Source organism: Diplotaxodon limnothrissa, linkage group LG10 (genome assembly GCF_057381915.1).
Source record: "Diplotaxodon limnothrissa isolate DT_005_m linkage group LG10, D_limnothrissa_male_GT1.1, whole genome shotgun sequence".
Lineage (NCBI taxonomy): Eukaryota > Metazoa > Chordata > Actinopteri > Cichliformes > Cichlidae > Diplotaxodon > Diplotaxodon limnothrissa.
Genome location: NC_140605.1, coordinates 5107379 through 5126415, shown reverse-complemented (window position 1 = coordinate 5126415; position 19037 = coordinate 5107379). Strand labels below are relative to the sequence as shown.

The following is a 19037-nucleotide window of genomic DNA, read 5'->3' as shown; positions in this document are numbered from 1 at the left end:
AGGCACAGCTATAAGACTATAAGCTGAAGAGGGTAACTGATCCTTGACCAATAATCCTTTCTGAACAGGATTTCTGAGGGTATGTGCAATGTGCCAGGAAAGGACTGTGTAGAAAAGAAACAACAGGTAATTCCATTGTGAACTGATGTAAATGAAATGTAATATTCATTTATATATATATAAAGAAAATTCTGGCTTTAGCAACCTTGCAGTGTTCATTTGTTTGGGTATACAGTATATAAAGATGAATATGATATTTTCTATTTTATTGGTTGACACCATGTCCTGTATGTGATTGTTTCAAAGTCACTGTCTTGTATGTTTACATGTTTGAAAAACAATAAAGTGGACACTCACTGTCATTTGCCACACAGTGAGAATGGAGGTTTTGCTGATGTGTGTGTGTGTTGAGCTTTAGGTCAGTACCTTGCGTACACCACACATATGCTATTAGAAGAAAATACTGGTGCTGCTACTGGTGATTCATATTTGAAGAGGTTTGCAGGTATAAAGTGTATGTAAAGACAAAGAATGACAAGGCAATGAGCTCATGCATAAATCTCAAGTATGTTTTCAATGAATAAACAGGGTGAGAGTCTGTCACAGCAATAACATGAACAGATAAACAGAATCACTAGTTAACCTAAACCAGCTGTAGGTGGAAGCTGAAGCACCCAGACACAACTAATCCGGAGAACATACATGGGTTCAAACCAAGGGCCTTCTTTCAGCAAGGCAACAGTGCAACCACTGCAACCTGGGCATCCCTGGACAACTTTCCTTCAGGATGAACTGGAGAAACCCTCTCAGTGCACTTTTTGTTCATCAGGTCAGTGTATTTTGCAATGGAAGGGAAAGTGAAAGCAGTTAGGCATGCTCAGACTAAACATGTCATTCCCCCATGGGGCCAGCAGATGGCCATAGCAAGCTACCACTGCAAAACAACACAGTGTAGGGTACACCTGATGGTAATTTTGCATCCCTGAGAATTGACATGAAGTGTAGCCTGCTTACAAACAGTATAAACATGTGATGACATAAAATTAGTGACACAGGTGTGGACTAAAATGCTGAAGGAGACCAAACAACAACTGACACTGTACTCTATACTTGACGTGTATGCAAAGGGACAATGCCACTGACCTTTTGGAAAGCAGCATTTGAAACTAGGACAAATATCTAGAGATTTTTCAGTGTCCAAATATCTGAAACAATATCGAAATCAGAGCAGTGTTTCATGTTCAAATAATAATAAAGTTACTAATAAAGAGTTGGTTTTTTTTTAATTATCTTTTTAATCTTTTTATGATTTGTGCAGAAAGGCTCCAAATCATCCAGGCCATGACTATGTTTTGACCTGTTACATGACCAAAAACAAACAACATCGCCACCTTTATAGTTATAATTGAATGCATTACGCTTGAGATGTTAGTAATGTTCCTCTTGAACATGAATCTAGTATTGTTTCTCTTTCTGGTTCTTTCCATGGATAGCTGCTAAATGTACTGTTAGGTGTTAGATAGGAATATTTACCCTGTAAAGCCTGAACCATGAAATAATAATAATAATCTATTAAACCTTCGGCCATTTATTTTTAAATTAATTAAATATAAATTTGCATATACAAGTTTTTAATTTGTATCATAATTGTTACACTTTCTTTTTTGCAATTTATTGCTTAAAATGTTTTGTGCAATTTATTTAGACCAAAAAAAGTATCAAAAGTCAAACTTTACAAAACTTTATGTATCAAATCTATTAAACTTAAGAGGTCAGATCACTGCAGAATGTATTTGTATCTAAATATATATAATAAACCATTACAGTGGGATTATGTATGAACACATAAAAGATGTTGGACAGTCATATGTTTTTGTGTGTGTGTTCTTCAGGTTCTCTGCAGCACATTCAGTTGAGCAGCTCTTTGCTCCTATTACCAAAGAACAAAACAGAAAATTTGTACCATTCCAAATACTTCCGAACAAATACATACAAAACCTTGACGACATTGGTATAAATCAGTTTTCATGTTGCTTGCTGTTTTATTTCTTTGGGTTTGATTAAGTGTGGAGTGGATTGAGATAGGATATGTACAGGATATGTTTTGATGGGCTTAAAGAAAAACTAAACTGATAACAGGAGGAAGGAAATTTCTTTCATGTCTCGTTATAGGTCGTTAATTGGAGTGAGCAATATGTTTGGCCTCCAGGTGTCAGGTTTGTTTACCGTTTGACCAGCTCCTTGTAGCCGTTCGAGTTAGAAGCCTGGCCAAGAATGCAGCATGAGCCTCACTGATTTTTGCTCCTAAATACAAAACAGCATGTTTTGACAGCTTTTGCCTGAATGCTGTGGATTTGAGCTGGAGGCCCAGATGCAGTTTACAACAACACAACAAAATCTCATCCCCACAAAATTTGGACACTGCTTCTTTAGATTTAATCACGTGAGCAACCCCTGTTCACCTCTCATAATTGAGCAGTCTGCCTGCATTAGCCTCACCCTTGTTGCTGAGGCAACTGGGCAACCTCAGGAAATGAAATAAAGAGGTCTGACCACCTCGGAGAGGACAGGTCAGTCTTTCTTTTTGCAACAGGATGGTGAGCTCACCTTGGGAATTCACGTCAAGCCGTGTCGAGTCTGTTTCTCTGCTCTCAGAACCATGCCTCTTCACACATGATAGAACAGGAACTGAAGACTGGAGATTTTAAAGTGGAGGTGAGGGAAAAGGATGGAGCTTTAGATGTGGGGGGTTGAAAACAGGCTGATTGTTAGAAAATCTTGAGCTGTAGTGCAGTTTAAAACTGTTTATGTTCCTATTTGTATTTTTTAAATGAAAATTCAAGGACTCAGTAGTGAAGGAAGTAATGCAGTTTTTTATTTTTTTGTTGTTATTTGCTTTGGTTTATTACATATGAAATCATAGCGTGCCATTGGCTTCTCCAAGCAGTATGGTCATGGTGCTGTCCAGCAAATTCAGACATTGTTGGATGTCTGTATTTGTGACGTTCACTGGCTTGTTCTGGGAAGTTGCTGTGGTCTGCTCTTAGGTCCATCAGCCACTGGTGTTGATGGTGTGACACGTCTTTCTCCCAGATGTTCTTCTTGTATTGCTCATTTCATCTCTGTGTGGGTCTGCCATTGTGCTTCTCTGGTATATCTCTTCAGCCTAGTGGCAAGAGCTGTGAGCCCTGTGCCTGACCATCTCTCCAGTCGCAGTTTTGGATATAATGTTGTACCTTGTTTTCATCCAATACCTGTCTGTCATAACGCCCAGCTGCCCTCAGTTACCAAACTAACATCTTTAGGAGCTTCCCGGAATTTGGTTTCCAGCCTTTTTCTCTATGCTTCTGCACACATCCTTGATTTTATACCCATGTGCTCTAAGATCACAGTCACAGTGCCATATTGGTTTGTTAATTTCAATGACACTGGTAGTAGGAATAGTGCATGTTGCAGAGTCCACAACAGCAGAGATGGGGAGTCGTGCTCTTGGTTGAGTGACTATAGAGGCCGGTATCATCTAGCCCAGGTACATGTGCTCTTCCATCAGGCCTGGCTCAATACATCTATACTGCTCACTATTGTTCCAGCGATTAATAATAATAACAACTAATAACTAATAATTAAAAGCATACTGTAAGGGTTTTGGAAAGACTGATAAGTGATCCAGTTTTTCATTTACTCATCGCCACTTTGTTTGATTCAGCGGCTTGTTATCAGTAACCCACGAAGTCTGAGTAATTATCCAATTCGTTATTAGCAAAGTGTAGAAATGAAGTGAAGAAACACACACACACACACACACACACACACACACACACACACACACACACACACACACACACACACATTCGTACACCTGCCCCCTACTGAACCTGAGAACTAGCGAAACTGCGTCAAGCTTAATTTTACAGACAGTAAAATAATAAAGGTGGAACATTTTTGTTTTCAAAATAAAAGACATCGTCTAAGGCAGTCTTTCACGGACCTTATTTTGTTGGAGGCTTCCGGAAATTGCGCTCGACTGACTCTACAGCTCTACTGTGGAGGTGGCACGTCTCTCTCTCTCTCGTAGGAAAGGTCTCGGGATGACAACTTGCAGAGTTATAACCCACTCGCCGCCGTGTCGATAAGCAGGGAATTCTAGATGTTAAAAGGAGGACAAGAAGAGTCTCGGATGACCTTTGGTGTCGTTGCCAATCCAGTTTTCACTCCACTTTAATATTCGCATCGCTCCACCAAGTCAGAAAAGGGGATCCGTGCGTCAGTGAGATAAGACCCTTTCCACACTTCCTCACCTGAAGTGTCCCCTACCTTACCTTCCTCGGCCAGCGCGTGGAGATAGTGGGAAGCCCGCTGAGCAGACTTGAAGAGCTTTATTTGCCTGAGGCGGAGTGCTCACATAAAGCCTGGTGAAGGACGTTGACAACTGAGAAGTGTGTACATCAGCCATGGGAGCCTCCAGCACTACTTCGAGGAAACTTCCCCTGCTCTACTTTACCTTTCAGTGCGCGCTCACAGGTCAGCTTCTTCACCTGCCTTATATAAATGCCTTCTGTTGTGTTTCCTTGTTTGTTCACATTTCCAGAAGCATACACACACGCAAACAGTGGTTATCACTTTGTATTTCAGATCTTAAAATTTGCATCCATCCTGTTAGCATTAAATGGTAAATGGCCTGTATTTATATAGCGCTTTACTAGTCCCTACGGACCCCAAAGCGCTTTACACATCCAGTCATCCACCCATTCACGCACACATTCACACACTGGTGATGGCAGCTACATTGATAGATATTAAATATCAAAGCAACATAGTGTACATTAGAATGTGGGATTTACTGAAGTCCGACCACGCTGTGCTGACATGAGTCATAATCAGGAACCTGTAACTAATGACAGAAATGACAGCAGGGTCTGCTTCTGGGGGTTCTTTGCTGTATGTGTGCCAGAGGATGAAGGGCTGGATTTGAAGCTGAAACACCTGTTTGTTTTTCACAGGATTTGAAACAAGTGTGTTACACATGATTATGTCTTCCAGGGAAGAATAATCCCTTTATAGCTGCTGCAACACTGGCTCAGCCGTCACTCTCTCTAGCAATGTATTAAACTCCTACTTTCACTGATAGCTGTACAGTACAAGCAGCCTACTTTTCCCTCTCTTTGATTTAGAAATTGGGCCACGGTACAGCTGCACGAGTATTTTGCAAACGTTTTGGGGAGCAAGAAGTTTTTAAATGATTAATTCCAGTAAAAAAAGAACTAATGGCTGCACCTAGAAGGGAGTATTTTTTTTCTTTTTTTTCTGCATTTCAAGAGAATATTAATATTTCTTGAGTTTTGTGCAGTTCCTTCTAATTCGGAGACCTACTAGAGTTCATATAAAGGCACTACTGATTTAATAGTCATTCTCCTTGAAAAGCAACAAGGAACTGCTGGACGTTCATGAGCTCATGAATTTTGAATCATCATTTTATCGTCCCTCTTGTCTCAATTTAACCCTCAGCAATGACTGAAATGATTTTTTTTATTCAGTGTCAGCAATGAAAGAGTCAAACACTCAGTTTTTGGACTGCTCACATGCTCCACTCCACTCTCATATGGAGAAACTGGAAACATCTATTTAAGTTGTAGAGCCCCATCTGCTCCAGGTGAGCGCCTGTCACTTCCAAGAGTCTGGGTGCTGACTTTCATATTGCTCTGTGAGACATGAAAGCCAGTGAGAGATACACACTTTGCCTGAATTTGTTCTCAGCTGCCCGTAGCTTATGTGTGCTTTTCAGTGCTGTTGCCAAAACAGTCACATTCCCTGTCATTGAGGTAGTTTCTCTCTGAGGGAGTATTACCTGAGTAACACTTCCATTTTGCACCATCTAGGTTCACTGCGATGAGACAGTGAATTAAGTCATTGTAAGGGGTGACTGCAAGCAATGTCTGGCAACCAATTTTATCAGCAGGCTATGATTCAGGGTCACAGGACAACAGGAAGATACTGTATGAGCACAGTAGCTGACCTTGACCTCACCATCAATCGCCCTGCAGGTGTGTCCTGAAAACACTGAGCAGTCAAGACACAGAGAGGAAATGTTCATGAATAGCACCCGGTGGCAACAGGAAAACTGTGAGCTCTTTGAATCCCAGATGTGTGCGTTAGAGCAGGAAGTGAGCAAACCTCCTCCTACAAACAACATGGTGGTTCAGTTCAAAATCCAGCGCAGTGGAGAATGTTATCAGACTCGCAAGCAGCTGCTGAGTGATTGAGGATATGTCAAAAACATATGACTTCACTTCCATACTTGCTCTTTTTTGAGTGTGTTTGCACTATGACTGCATGATGTACTCATAAGAGTGAAAAAGTTACGTGCGAAAAATTCTCACCAACAGAAAAACGCAGGAGTCACCATGTGTGATGAACGATTTGAAATTCTGCTACTCCTCTAAAAGGAGGAAACCTTAATGAACAGAATATTGTCCTTTTCTGTCTCCCTGTAATCTTTACGAGTTACCACATGTTGATGTATAAATTATCTTTTTCACAGAATGTTCTGACCGTGTTCTGTGACCACGTCGGGTAAATAACTTGTTTCTAAAAACGATTTCATGCTTATTATTCTTCCTTGTCAGAAGCCTGGCGACTGCTGTCGCACACGTATTGTTGTTTGACCCATTTTCTCAGAAGGACTGCCTTTTTGTGTGAAAATCTATTTATTTAAGATTTCCGAAACAGTCGCTGCATTTCAAATGTCATCTCGAGGGCACAATTCGCCATGTTTGGAATCTATCCCAGCTGCCATAGGGTGAGAGGCGGGGTACATGCACAGGTTGCCAGTCTCTCACAGGGCCGACACAGAGAGACAGAAAATAGTCCACACTCACACCTATGGAACTTTAGAATCACCATTTCACCCAAACTAACTGGCTTCCTTCCTGTGGGAGGAAGCGGGAGTACCCACAACTCCACAGAAAAAGGTAGATTTAAACCCAGAATTTTCCTGCTGTGAGGAACACAGCAGGAAAACCGCTGTGCTGCCCCCTAAAAACAAATGCTTAATTGATTGTCCTGCTGCACCATAGATTTTGGTGCCAGTTCACGCTTTTGGCCAATGACGAATCATCGCAGGTTGAGACTGGACTGCATTTGGTTGTCCTACATTATAGCAGAAGGCCTGACTTCACACTCAGAAGGATGATCTAGGAAGGTTTAGAATTTTTCACTCTTTTTTTTTTCACTACTATTATAGTTGGCAACCTCTTATCCATTCTAACCCTGTACTTTGGAGAAGGGTAAAACTTGTAAAATGTAAATAGTTTTCATGTGTGTAAGCTGCAGTGATTGTTTTCTTTGTTCCCCAGTTTCTAAGAGCATTTAATAAAACCAAACGTTACATATTCTGATTGCCTGTGGGTAGATTTGGCGTTATGGTTAAGATCATCACCAGTGGCAACTTAGACCTCAAATGGTTAAAGAAGTCTAGACTAGGCACATTTACCTCTGGGAAAACAATGACCTGCCAGGTAGACAAAACTCAGCTCATGAGATGCTGTGTTCTTCTGCTCCACTTCAGGTAGAAACAAGTGACACACACACACACACACACACACACACACACACACACACACACACACACACACACACACACACACACACACACACACACACATTTCTGGTGTTGCTATCCTCGTGGGGACAGCTCATTGACATAATGCTTTCCCTAGCTGCTTACCCTAACCCTAACCATCAAAAATAAATGCCTAACCCTGACCCTTACCCTAAACCTAACCATAACCCAATTTTAACCCTGACACTAATTCCACATTTTGAGTCTCAAAAATGCCTTCAAACTTGTGGGAACCAGGATTTGGGTCCCCATAAGGGCTGTTGGTCCCCACAAGTATAGTAAACTTCCAACACACACACACACACACACACACACACACACACACACACACACACACACACACACAGACATTAGTAGTAGTAAGACCATCTGAAACAGCTGCACATAGTCAGCTTTACCATTGTGGCACAGTGCTGAACTTCAGTGTTGTCCTCTGTTTAATTCAGTGTTACCTTTCCTAATTAAACGTGACACTTACCTTCTGTGCTACCACCCATCAGTTGTATCTTTTTATATTAAGCTTTGCTAGCATGAACAGTTCTTCTCAGTCACACAAACTCATTAACATTGTCTCAGTGAAGTTGTGTTTGGGTCAGCTAATTTGATTATATTAGCTTAGGTTCATCAAGCACTGTGCCTAATTATTCACTCGTGTCTAATTGCTTAATTTGCCCTTTGTCTTTTTCTGAGGTAAGCTGTGTCAGTTGGCAGAGTTTAATCTTTTCCTGGTGTCATATCAGTCTTACCACTAAAAGTCCTTGTCGTGTGTATTTAGCGTTTTATTCCAAGAAGTATGTGGTTCACGCCCCTGCGTTCATGTTATCAAGGCATCCTGGTGAGGGGTGCAGACACAGATTCTGAAGAATAAAACTTTAAAGTCAGATTGTTGGCTAATATGATCGTAAAATGAAGGTATTGTAACTGAAAGAGTTGCTGTTTTAGCTCGTCCCAGCACCGTGTTCTAGCACCGGATTTACATAAGCACACACAATAATCTTGAAGCTTGACGTCACTTATCAAAGACCAGCGGCGGCGATGTATGAGCTATGCCTTATCTCTTCAGCAGCCGCTGTACAATTAATCTTGCATTCTGGACACACCATCTGGCAAGAGCGCACATCTTCATTTGTTTTCCAGGTGTGTCCTGTGATGGACGCTAGTTATTTAACAAGGTCAACCCATACAAGCTTCAAAATGCTCTGTTGGGAGGTGAGGCAGCGGTGTCCTCACCGCTGATGACTGTCAGTGATTTATAATATTAAGTGAGAGTGCTGCGATAATTATTAATAGTAGCATGTCTTATTTTAACATAGAGTCACTCTTGGCTATGAGCTTTCCTGCTTTAGAAGATAATAGGTATTGAAGCTTGGTATACTAGCACACTTGACATGTGGTAGGTTGAAGTTTCACACGCTATTTTTTACCACATTAGCGCTTAATTCCAAAATATGTTTTTAACTCTAAGAAGATGAAAAAGCCGAGCTATTCAATGCAGTTTCTCAAGCGTACAACTATGGCCTTATCTCTAATTGCCTGTTTTTTAGAATAAAACCAAATAGATGTGCAGCAAAGCCCCTTTTCAACTCTGAGCCGGGATTACAAGGGTTTGAAGGCTGCGCTCCTCACGTATGTGTCCCCAGCAACTGGTGCAATTTTGATTTCAGGGGGGAAGATTGAGGGATTTATCGGTACATAATGACATACATACAGCAGTGCACTCTTTCCTCTTTAGTGAGATAGTTTGTTGTCCAGTTGTCAGTCTGTGCAAGTGTGCCTTGTAATCTTTTATATTTACACTCACTTGTACCCTGTACAAAGCCCAGAAGGACAAGAACCGGAGTGGAGATTAGTTCAGATTCAATCTCACAGCATAATATATCAAATCCCAAAAAAGCCACAATGTGCTTCTTTTCTTTCCCTGTAGTTGTTTTCACTGTGTTTGTTCTTATTTCATATCTTCTTTGTGATCATTCAGCATGTTATTATCTACTGAAATTCAAAGAAGTCATGTTAAAAAAGTTTGAAGTCTGCACATCTGCACAAAGAACATGCTAACACAACGCTAGCGCACAACCCAGTGTGACATTAAAGCTGTTGTGCGTTTTTAAGAGATCTTCCCAAGAGGGCAGCAGCAACTATAACATCACATTTCCATAAAGACATTTTAAGGCGCTGGAAAAAAGGCTGGATTTAATATAATGCACGTCATAAAGACAGGTCATTTCTTTATTTTATATGTAACCCCTTCATAAATCCTGTTGACTATAGTCTATTTGCCATTATAAGCAAAGAAAAATGAACGGAAACTTTGGAAATCACTTTCTGACACCCCAACCCTGCAGCGAGACCTGATCAATGTAATGAGCAATCAGGCTACAGCTGAGTAATGACAAAGTAGTGTAGAGAGTAGTGTAACAAATTACTTTCTCCAGGGACTAACTATGTAATATACGCCTGCTTATGTTTAAGAGATGTAATGTGTAATACAATGACTCCAACGGCAGTTATCATTCTCTAAATCTTTGGTTTCATTCACGTTCTTCTTCTCTTAGTGGTCATTTAGCACGTCTGCAAGATTATTTTTCTGGTCTTTGTCTGAATGAGAGATGTTAACATTCACTTCAGACAGACAATCTCACATTGATACCTCAATCCCAGTCTCATACTGCAATTAAGTCTGGGGTCATGCAAACACCTTAATCTAATTATATTGCAGTAATTAGGCCCATTCACAGGATTAGTGACGTGATTGAAGCATGTGGAGCACTGCAGTGCTGGCTGCATTTTTAAGCGCTGCATTGACCTGTAAAGACCATGCTCAGTCCAGCCACTGGAGGTTTGATGATTTGCAACTCGTGCCCCACATTCACTGAGTTACTACTATTTATAAGTCCATACAAACATTCTTATTTTTAGTCTCAATATGGGATAAACTGTGGGAAAGAGACAAAAGAGTAACACAACTAGGCCTGTGTAATGTTACTTGGAAATGTGTGGATGTAATAGAGGAATTTTTCACCGAGAACATGGAAATAGCAGTTAGATGACAGATGTACAGTGAGACATGGTGCCAGCCGTGACTTTTACTGTAGGTGGCAAGTGCCCCTTTTGTGGGTTTTCAGTGACATCTCTTCTCCATCCATGGACCCAGAAGGAAGAAGGCCTCCTCTCTGGGGTCATGAGAAAATCACTTGGTGACTTTCCCAACGATCAGCTCTGGCCTGGGGACTCTTAAAGGCACAGACGCTCGTGCTTCTTTATTTTGTCTTTCTTTTTCTGTCTGTCCCTCCCCTTCATTCTTTCTTGACCAGAAACCTGGACATAGTGGCTCTTTGGGGGTGTTGATTGTTTTTTTTCTTTGTTTGTTTTTTGAGAACATTCATGCAAATTCTGATAGAAATCTTATCTGGACAGTAAACATATTGTTGTTTTTGATTTGGGCTGTTATTCCCAGCTGATATTTGCATTCAAACATTTATGACCCTTTGCAGCCCTCTATGTTTATACATAAATGTAAGGCGTGGAGGAGTTCTGTTGGTTTTATGGGGTCTTAAGAACATTATATACTGTGGAATTAAACACACATTGCAGACTGCAGTGTCAGCCTTATACCCACTGTTTAATTCAGGGTTGCCTGTGATGTGGCCAGGCTTTGACAGTATACTAGCTAATGACTATTTACAGCTGAGGGAGCCGCAGGAGGCTTATCAGGTGGTTCTTAAGGCCAGTCTGAATCCTTTGCTCTATTACCAGTGCATCAGCAGTCTGATGTAAATAGCCCTTTTATGGTAACCACTAACTGTTAACTAATAATTAAGTCTTTCACAGACACTGCTAATTGGAATATCTGGCTCTTGTCCAGATTGTCAGAATTTTCATTTCAGGCTTGTAAGTTTCGCTAAATTCCACAAAACATTTTCAACAACAACTCAACCCACCGGGGTTGGAGTAAGAAGAGCCTTGACTCCAGCCACTTTAGTGAACACATGCATCTTGCTTCCAGTGCTGCTAACAGATGTTGCAACCAGAATTTGTCAACAATCGCACATTTCCTTCACCCGTCCTTGAGAAAAACTAAAGCAGAAGTCAATAAAGCAGCTCACAGATGGTAGTGAAGGCATGGGCTTAGATGAGATATACCATGTCAAGTTATTCTAAATGAGGGTGAGGGTTAGAGGTTGATACTCTAACAACTTCACAGAGTCATAATCCTGGACATAATCCTAGGTTTTTTTTCTTCAAGTATTATGGCAGGTCATACGCACACTCAATGATTACTTTATTAAGTGAATAGACTTCATCATTTTCAAATATGAACTCGTTTGATGCCTGTGACACACACAAGAATTCTGCTACAGCATGTATCAGGAGCACATCACTGGTTGCTAACAGGAGAGCTAGCTTCCTCATCATGGAGGAAGCTAACAACAAAGGCACAGCAGTTCAGAAGTCGAGCTAGCCCAGCAGCTTTTATTTGAATTCTTCCAGCGCTTTTTAATTTAACCACAAACTGAAAAGCTCATACAGCAACCAGGGCAGTCCTCATGTCGTGTGTGAGTAAAAGGAGTTGTGATCAGACTGATGATAGGATGATAGGAGAAACTAGCAAAACCTGCAGCAGTGTGTCGCGTACACATATGAAATAAGACTAGTGCAAATTAATGAGGTTTGTATGTTTATTAATTAAAGTTAAAAAAAGAGTAACTAACGTGATTACATTTTTTAAACTCTTGAAATTCTGATGGCAGCAGCGTTTAAATGTCAGCACTGACATTTATTTTCAGCACTGCAATAGCAGGTAGAGGTGTAGTAAGAAAGAAAGATGTTAATTTTGGATGATATGACCCATTAAAAATCTATTGAAATATGCTGTTGCACTGATCTGTGACATCAGTTGGGACATATTAATGGTATTTCAGTCTGACAAGTAACTTTTGAAATGATTTCTTATGCAGCAAAATATAGTTTGGTGTCAAAGCTCTAAATGAATCTCCTCCCGCAGATTTACAGTTGTGAGAGCGATGAGTAAATATACCTACACATGGATTCTGCGGGTGGTGCAGGGGTTGAAATAGCAGGCAGGGAAAACTGATGAAGAGATGAAAAAATTTGCAGCTTGAATAGACCAACAAAGTGGGAAAGCGTGTCTGGTATGTGACGTGAAGAGATTGAGCTATATTACCGTGTAGGACACAGTGCAGCTCAACCTGCTTGCCTCTTTGCTCCGTTGAGCAGCCCTACACATATACCCCGAAAAGCCGTTAACAATTTTTCAACCATACGTTTTATATGTTTTCTTAAACATGTATCTAATTCGAGGTCACAGGGGGACTGGAGCATATCCCAGCAGGTGTAAGGTGAGAGATACTAGCCTATCACAGGGCTTTACCATATATTGCATTTAAAAAACAAAAATGTATCATTTTCTCATGATATCATTTGATACATACTAGCATGTAGATTACAATAAAGTAACCAGCGTGTGTCTTGATCAATGACGTTAGAACTACAGAACACACAGAGCATGTGGACAGACAGGGAATGGCCGTTTTTTGCAGATGCTGACACTGACACCTGTGTGAAGAGAACAATTTCTCCAGCTTTATCAAAGACATAATTGCAGTGTCTCAGTGGAAGTCAGATGGAGTAATTGTGTAAGAGGTGGCACTGGCAGCTATGTGGAAAAAGCCATTATAGTCACATTATTAAGCTGGAGCCTTCAGGCCATCAGAGGTTGGACTCGTGTTCTCAGCGAGGCAGAAAAAGCAAAGAGGTTCTGTTAGAGAGAGAGTGGGAGGAACAGGTAGGGTTTATGTCCCGTGTCTCTTCAGACGCCTCTCAGGATTAAATGTCATTCATCAGTCTGATGTTCGGTGCTATTTTTTAGTTAGCGTGACTCTTCATAATCCTCTGTCATCTGCTAATTTCCTACTTTTCCTACAATTAAATGTATCAGCACCCGAGAATCAGAGCCGTCGACTTTAGATAGCACATAAAAACATACAAAAAGAGACTGCAATTCTGCTTAAGAATAATCTGGGAATTTATGGTTGGGCTGCTTAACACAGTAATGCCTTTAAAAAAAGAAGAAGAAAAAAATAGATATAACAATAAATAAACACAGTAATCTAGGAAAAGCGTGTTAACAGAGTGGAGAGACTTTCAGCCCTTACCTTCGTATGGTGCATATAGCAGCATGCTGCTTCATTGCCAGTGGCACACACAGCCATGTGTATTGTTGGATTGCTGTGAACTTCAATTCTCTGACGTTGTGATGAAAGGTGCATTAAGAAAGGTTTCAGTAATGATCAACACTGTGTGAACGAATGCTATGATTTGCTCCTGTACTCCAAGACCACCAAAAGCATTAAGGAGCTGACAATTTCAGATCTATTTCAGTGGTTTTACAGGATGAAGATTGTGTCGACAGTATAAGAAAAACGGATTTCCACATACCTTTGGGAAGCATGGTTTTTTTGTTTTTTCCTAAGAGGACTAATAACGCTTAGTTAATCATTGATAATTAAGGTAAAAAGATAAGACATATATTCCATCCATCCATCCATTCTCTTCCGCCTATCCTTTTCAGGGTCACGAGGGAGGCTGGAGCCTGTCCCAGCTGTCTTAGGGCGAGAGGCAGGGTACACCCTGGACAGGTCGCCAGTCTGTCGCAGGGCTAACATATAGACACAGAAAACCATTTGCACTCACATTCATACCTAAGGGCAATTTAAAATTTCCAATTAACCTAATCCCATCAACAGCACATCTTTGGACCGTGGGAAAAAGCTGGAGTACCCAGAGAGAACCCATGCAAACATGCAAACTCCACCCAGAAAGACCTCAACCTGATGGTGGAATTGAAATAACAATAACAATAAAATTATTATTAAAAATAATAATTGGCCAATAATCAACATTTCTGTCAGTAAGGTTTAATAATGTATGCATTGTAAGATTTATCTATAAAAAGACACTCAGAGAATAAATAACTTAGGCCCCTTCATGTCACAGTTCTGCTTGTCTTCTACACGGACATTTATTCTAAGTTTGTGGTTGAAATTAACTGAATTTGCCTTCCCAACACATCCCAAAGCTACAGCAGTGTTCTGAGCACACCTACAGCTCAGCTTTTATTTGACAGACAGATATAGAAGCTGTTCATGAAGGACCAATGTAAGCGGAGCTTTTCCGTCATTGCAGTCCCTTAAGTCCTGTAACCACGAACATCACTGGCTCGTCTGTGACGTTCCAGAGGGCAGCACCCCCTGTCATCTCATAAAATGTTTTTCTGCCCAATCACCACCTCACGTCGAGTCATTAACAACAGCTTTATTCACCTCAGTTTAGATTTTTTTAAATATAGGACCACATCAAAACAACAGCCACCCGAAGACGCTTGACGTTACTAGTCACTGACAGAGCAAGAGTAAATTCTTACCTTATGGATCTCCTTTATTGTCCTTAAGATTTCAATAGTTTTTTCATCACAGACCACTGTGTCTATCAGCATGATTAAATCTTCCTCCCCCTCCTCTCTCTTCTTGCCCTTTTCCTTTTCATCTTGTTGTCTAGTCCTCCTCCTCCTCTTTTCCTCTTCTTCTTCTTCATCACATCTCTCCTGAGGCCTGCAGCTCGAGCATCTCATCAGCATCAGTGTCTCGGGTCAGCCGGGAGGATTAGAGTGAGGGGCTTAAGATGTCTGTGTAGTGTACATGTACGTGTGTGTGTGTTTTTGTAGTATTTAGTATTTAGTATTTATTTATTTATTGTCATTGTCAAGAACAATGAAATTGCGTTTGGGGCTTCCATACAACCCAAAAAAAGAAGAAAATAATAAATACCCCTTAAAACCCAAGTGTACATATTTAACCCAGTGTGACTCCAATGCAATAAGACAATCCTATATACATATTATATATGTATATATATTCCTCCTCCATTCTTTTACTTAGTGCTTTTAGTGTTTCTGCATAACTCTATCTGTAATACTTTCTGTGTAAGGATTTATATTCAGACCTGCATCTGCACTTCTTAGCCTCGCACTTTTCTGGATTTACTCTCCTTTTCTTTAAATTGTTACTCATTCCATATCTCCCTGTGTTTTTCTTCTTTTTCCACAGCTCCTCTTCTCCCTGGGTGGTGCATAATTATAAGCTCTTATCAATTTTTCTGTCACACACAGCTACACTCAGGAGAGAGCTCAGTTGATGTCATTATCTCCGATAATAGCTCAGTGGTGCAGCAACCCCCCACACCCCCATCTTCCCCAGACCTCACCACGCTCCACCATATACAATATAATTGCTGTTCATTAAAAAAAATATCCTCTGCACCGTGACCATATCTTATTCTATCTTGGCACCTCCTCACACACATGTTTTTCGCTGCTAATAAAGTTTGGGGTTTTTTGACAGTGTAAGGGGATCTCTGCCAATACTGTCATAATTGGATTTCGTTTTCTTCATTTTCAGTCCAAGTGACAACAGCCCTCTGAGAAAACATGGTTGCTGCCATCAAATTGCTCTAAGGCCAAAGTGCTCTAATTGCTCAAACTCTAATTCAGTCAAATCCACTGTCAGGCATCAGTGATATCAGTGACAGATATAACACAGATTATGTCATAAACAGCATAAAGCCAGAGGACCTGAAGTAGAGAAGGGTTGCAGAGTGGCAGTGCATATGCAACTCTGATTTGTGCAGCTGCAGGCTAAAGGAGTTTAAATGTCTGTGTTTGCTGCTGGGGGCTTCCCAACATTTAATCATTAGTTATTATAATCTCTGCCTCTCTATTGTCTTTTGTCCGTTTCTCCCTGTTTCCCTGTTAAAGGGGAGTTCTTCTTCCCCACTGTCGCCAAGTGCGTGGTCATAAGAAGCCATCTGATTGTTGTTTCTCTGTATTATTGTAGGGTCTTTACCTTATATCATAAAGCACCTTGAGGCAACTGTTCTTGTCTATGTAGTATAAATATTATTGGATTGAATTGAATACAGTGAAAAATGCCATCGTCAGTTTACACATAATAATGTCACTTTGATTCCTTAACTGGTCATAAAGTATCTGAATTTTGGGAGCGGGACCACGCCTCCAAACACATTCCTTCCCCTTCTCATCTATATATGTTCCCGCAGCTCTACAAGCTGTTTGTTCTTGTTTACATGCCCCTCCCTTCCTGCCCTTTTCAATTCTTTAACTTAATTCTTAATTCCTTAATTGAAGTATTTAGTACATGGCGGCCAGGCCCGGAAGCTGCCGCCAGTCCTCTTCGAGGCCTTCTCCAAACTGCAGAACAATTCATGTCCAAGCCATTCACCTTTATCAACTAAAACGCTGTCAAACCTCAAACGAGCACATGGACCCAGTGAAGTTGTCTATAGGACAAAGTGCTCTAATCCACAAGACCAGATGTGTGTGTGTCCCTACACTCTGATACAAATCATCAGTGGTGATTGTTAAGTTTAAGGAGAGCTCATTATATTTGTCATTTGGATTATGGGATATTTATCTTCTTAATGATAGTGACAGGCCTAAGATGTAATTAAGAAGACAGCTTAAAGTGGAAATGAACTACTTACTGCTTTGTTAAAGTTTTATCAACCCATCCATGTCACCTCCTCCTTTTTATGTTTGGGAAGTTTCACGTTGTTATTATTAGATCATTTCTTATGTTAGGACAGTATCCCTAATTGCTCCAGCTAGGGGGTTCTGTTAACACGTGTTTGGAGTAAACGATTGAGGGGGTTATTGTATTTGGAACAAATAATAGTATTCCTTTCCTTGTGGTGATCCCTTTGCTTCTAGTATTTCCAAAGCATTCCCTTTGCTTTTGGTAAATCTTACGATGACCTGATATCAGTCGCTCATGTCCAGCTGTCCTCACATGCAACCATTGTTAAGTGTGAAAATAGAAAAGGATCTATGGTCCTTTGAAAGACTAGTTCCGTTCTGTTGCAGAGAATGTGTGACGTAAGCTCTATTTTCTCCAGACTAAGTACAATGGTATATAAACCGACGTGTAGCTATGAGACAGGAAAGTGCAGAGGAAATACTGACTGTTATAGTATGCAGTGTATTCCTGAGAATTCTCCACACACTGCATCTACAACTCCTTCATAGATCTCATGTATCCGTATACAGGAGCACTCTGTGAAGTACAGTACAACAGACCCATGGAATAATGTATCATATAATCACCTCTTCACATTTTTTGAAGAGGTGGAAGTCTCTGATCCGAATGCTAAACAGGATCTATCAGGATTAAATCCAGGTTGGAGGCAGTTTAGCTTTTTGCTGACTCGATTTCACAACTGGGAATTTGGAAGTGTTTGCTACATGAACCACAAAGCGACAGAAATCTCGGTCTTTCACACTGCTGGGTCTGTTTTTTTAGAACATGCCAACAGACAAAAAGCCTTTCAGCTGAGTATCATTGATGTTTGGAGCATTCATTAGTGACTGGTCATTATGTTCACTGATTTCCTGAGGCCAGCCATCCGTGAGAGTCCATTAACTTCAGACATTAGAGTAATTAGGCAGAGTGCTCACTTTTTGTGCACATATTTTCAGTTTCAGGATTGTTTATGTGGATGTATGCATTGGTGTCCTGAAGCAATTGCAAATCTACATTAGGTAGGCAATTGACCTCTTGATGCTATCTTTCTGTATTTAAATTGTTATATAGCTCCATATTATCCCAGCAGAACACTTCAGAGTGCAGACTTACATTGGGCACCTAAAGTGAAGTGAAATGCACAGTTTTCAACTATCAGGGCCTTTTCCTGTTTGGTTTCAGGAGACAGATCGTTAGCGCTTTCAGCTTTTTGATAAAGCTCATAATAAGGGATGGATCAGATTACTCAGAATCATCACTTAGTTAACCATCTTATTATGGGACTTTCCATTTTTATGCCACTTTCACATGTTGTTTACTCTTTGTCTTACTCTCTCCTGTAGTTTTTGTTTTGTCCTGTCTTTTGTGCTTGGTCTCTCTGCACCTCTTTTCTGTCTTCTCTTCAGCTCCAGCTGGTTGTGGCAGATATATGTCCCTTCATGATCCTTCTCTCTTTCATTTAAAAGAGAGTTCTTCCTCTTCACTGTCTTCACTGTCTTCACCCAACAATCTAAAGGGATCTATAGATTGTTGGGGTTTTCTCTAACATTGTGGTGTCCTTATTTTGCGCTATAAGACCATCCATCCATCCATTCTCTTCCGTGAGGCGGGGTACACCCTGGACAGGTCGCCAGTCTGGCACAGTTATAAAGAATTGACTCAGCAGTAGACATCAGTAGGCACACTCAATTGACTTAGAGTATATGCTCTGTGCACATACATGGCTTTATTTATTTACAAAAGCCTTATAAAACGGCATCACCACACTGTCATGTGAAATGAAAATCCTCATTTGGAAGCAACATGTG

At 40.6% G+C, this 19037-nt stretch overlaps 1 protein-coding gene across 1 annotated transcript in view; it reads left to right on the top strand.

Moving 5' to 3' along the window:
- The first annotated feature begins 4097 nt into the window (after positions 1-4097).
- LOC146623780 (endothelial cell-selective adhesion molecule-like) overlaps positions 4098-19037 on the top strand; it is a 51506-nt gene continuing 36566 nt past the window's right edge. The window contains exon 1 of the mRNA XM_085364289.1: positions 4098-4521. Coding sequence (XP_085220415.1) covers positions 4452-4521 — 70 coding nt within the window. The 5' untranslated portion in view covers positions 4098-4451. The remainder of the gene's footprint in view (positions 4522-19037) is intronic.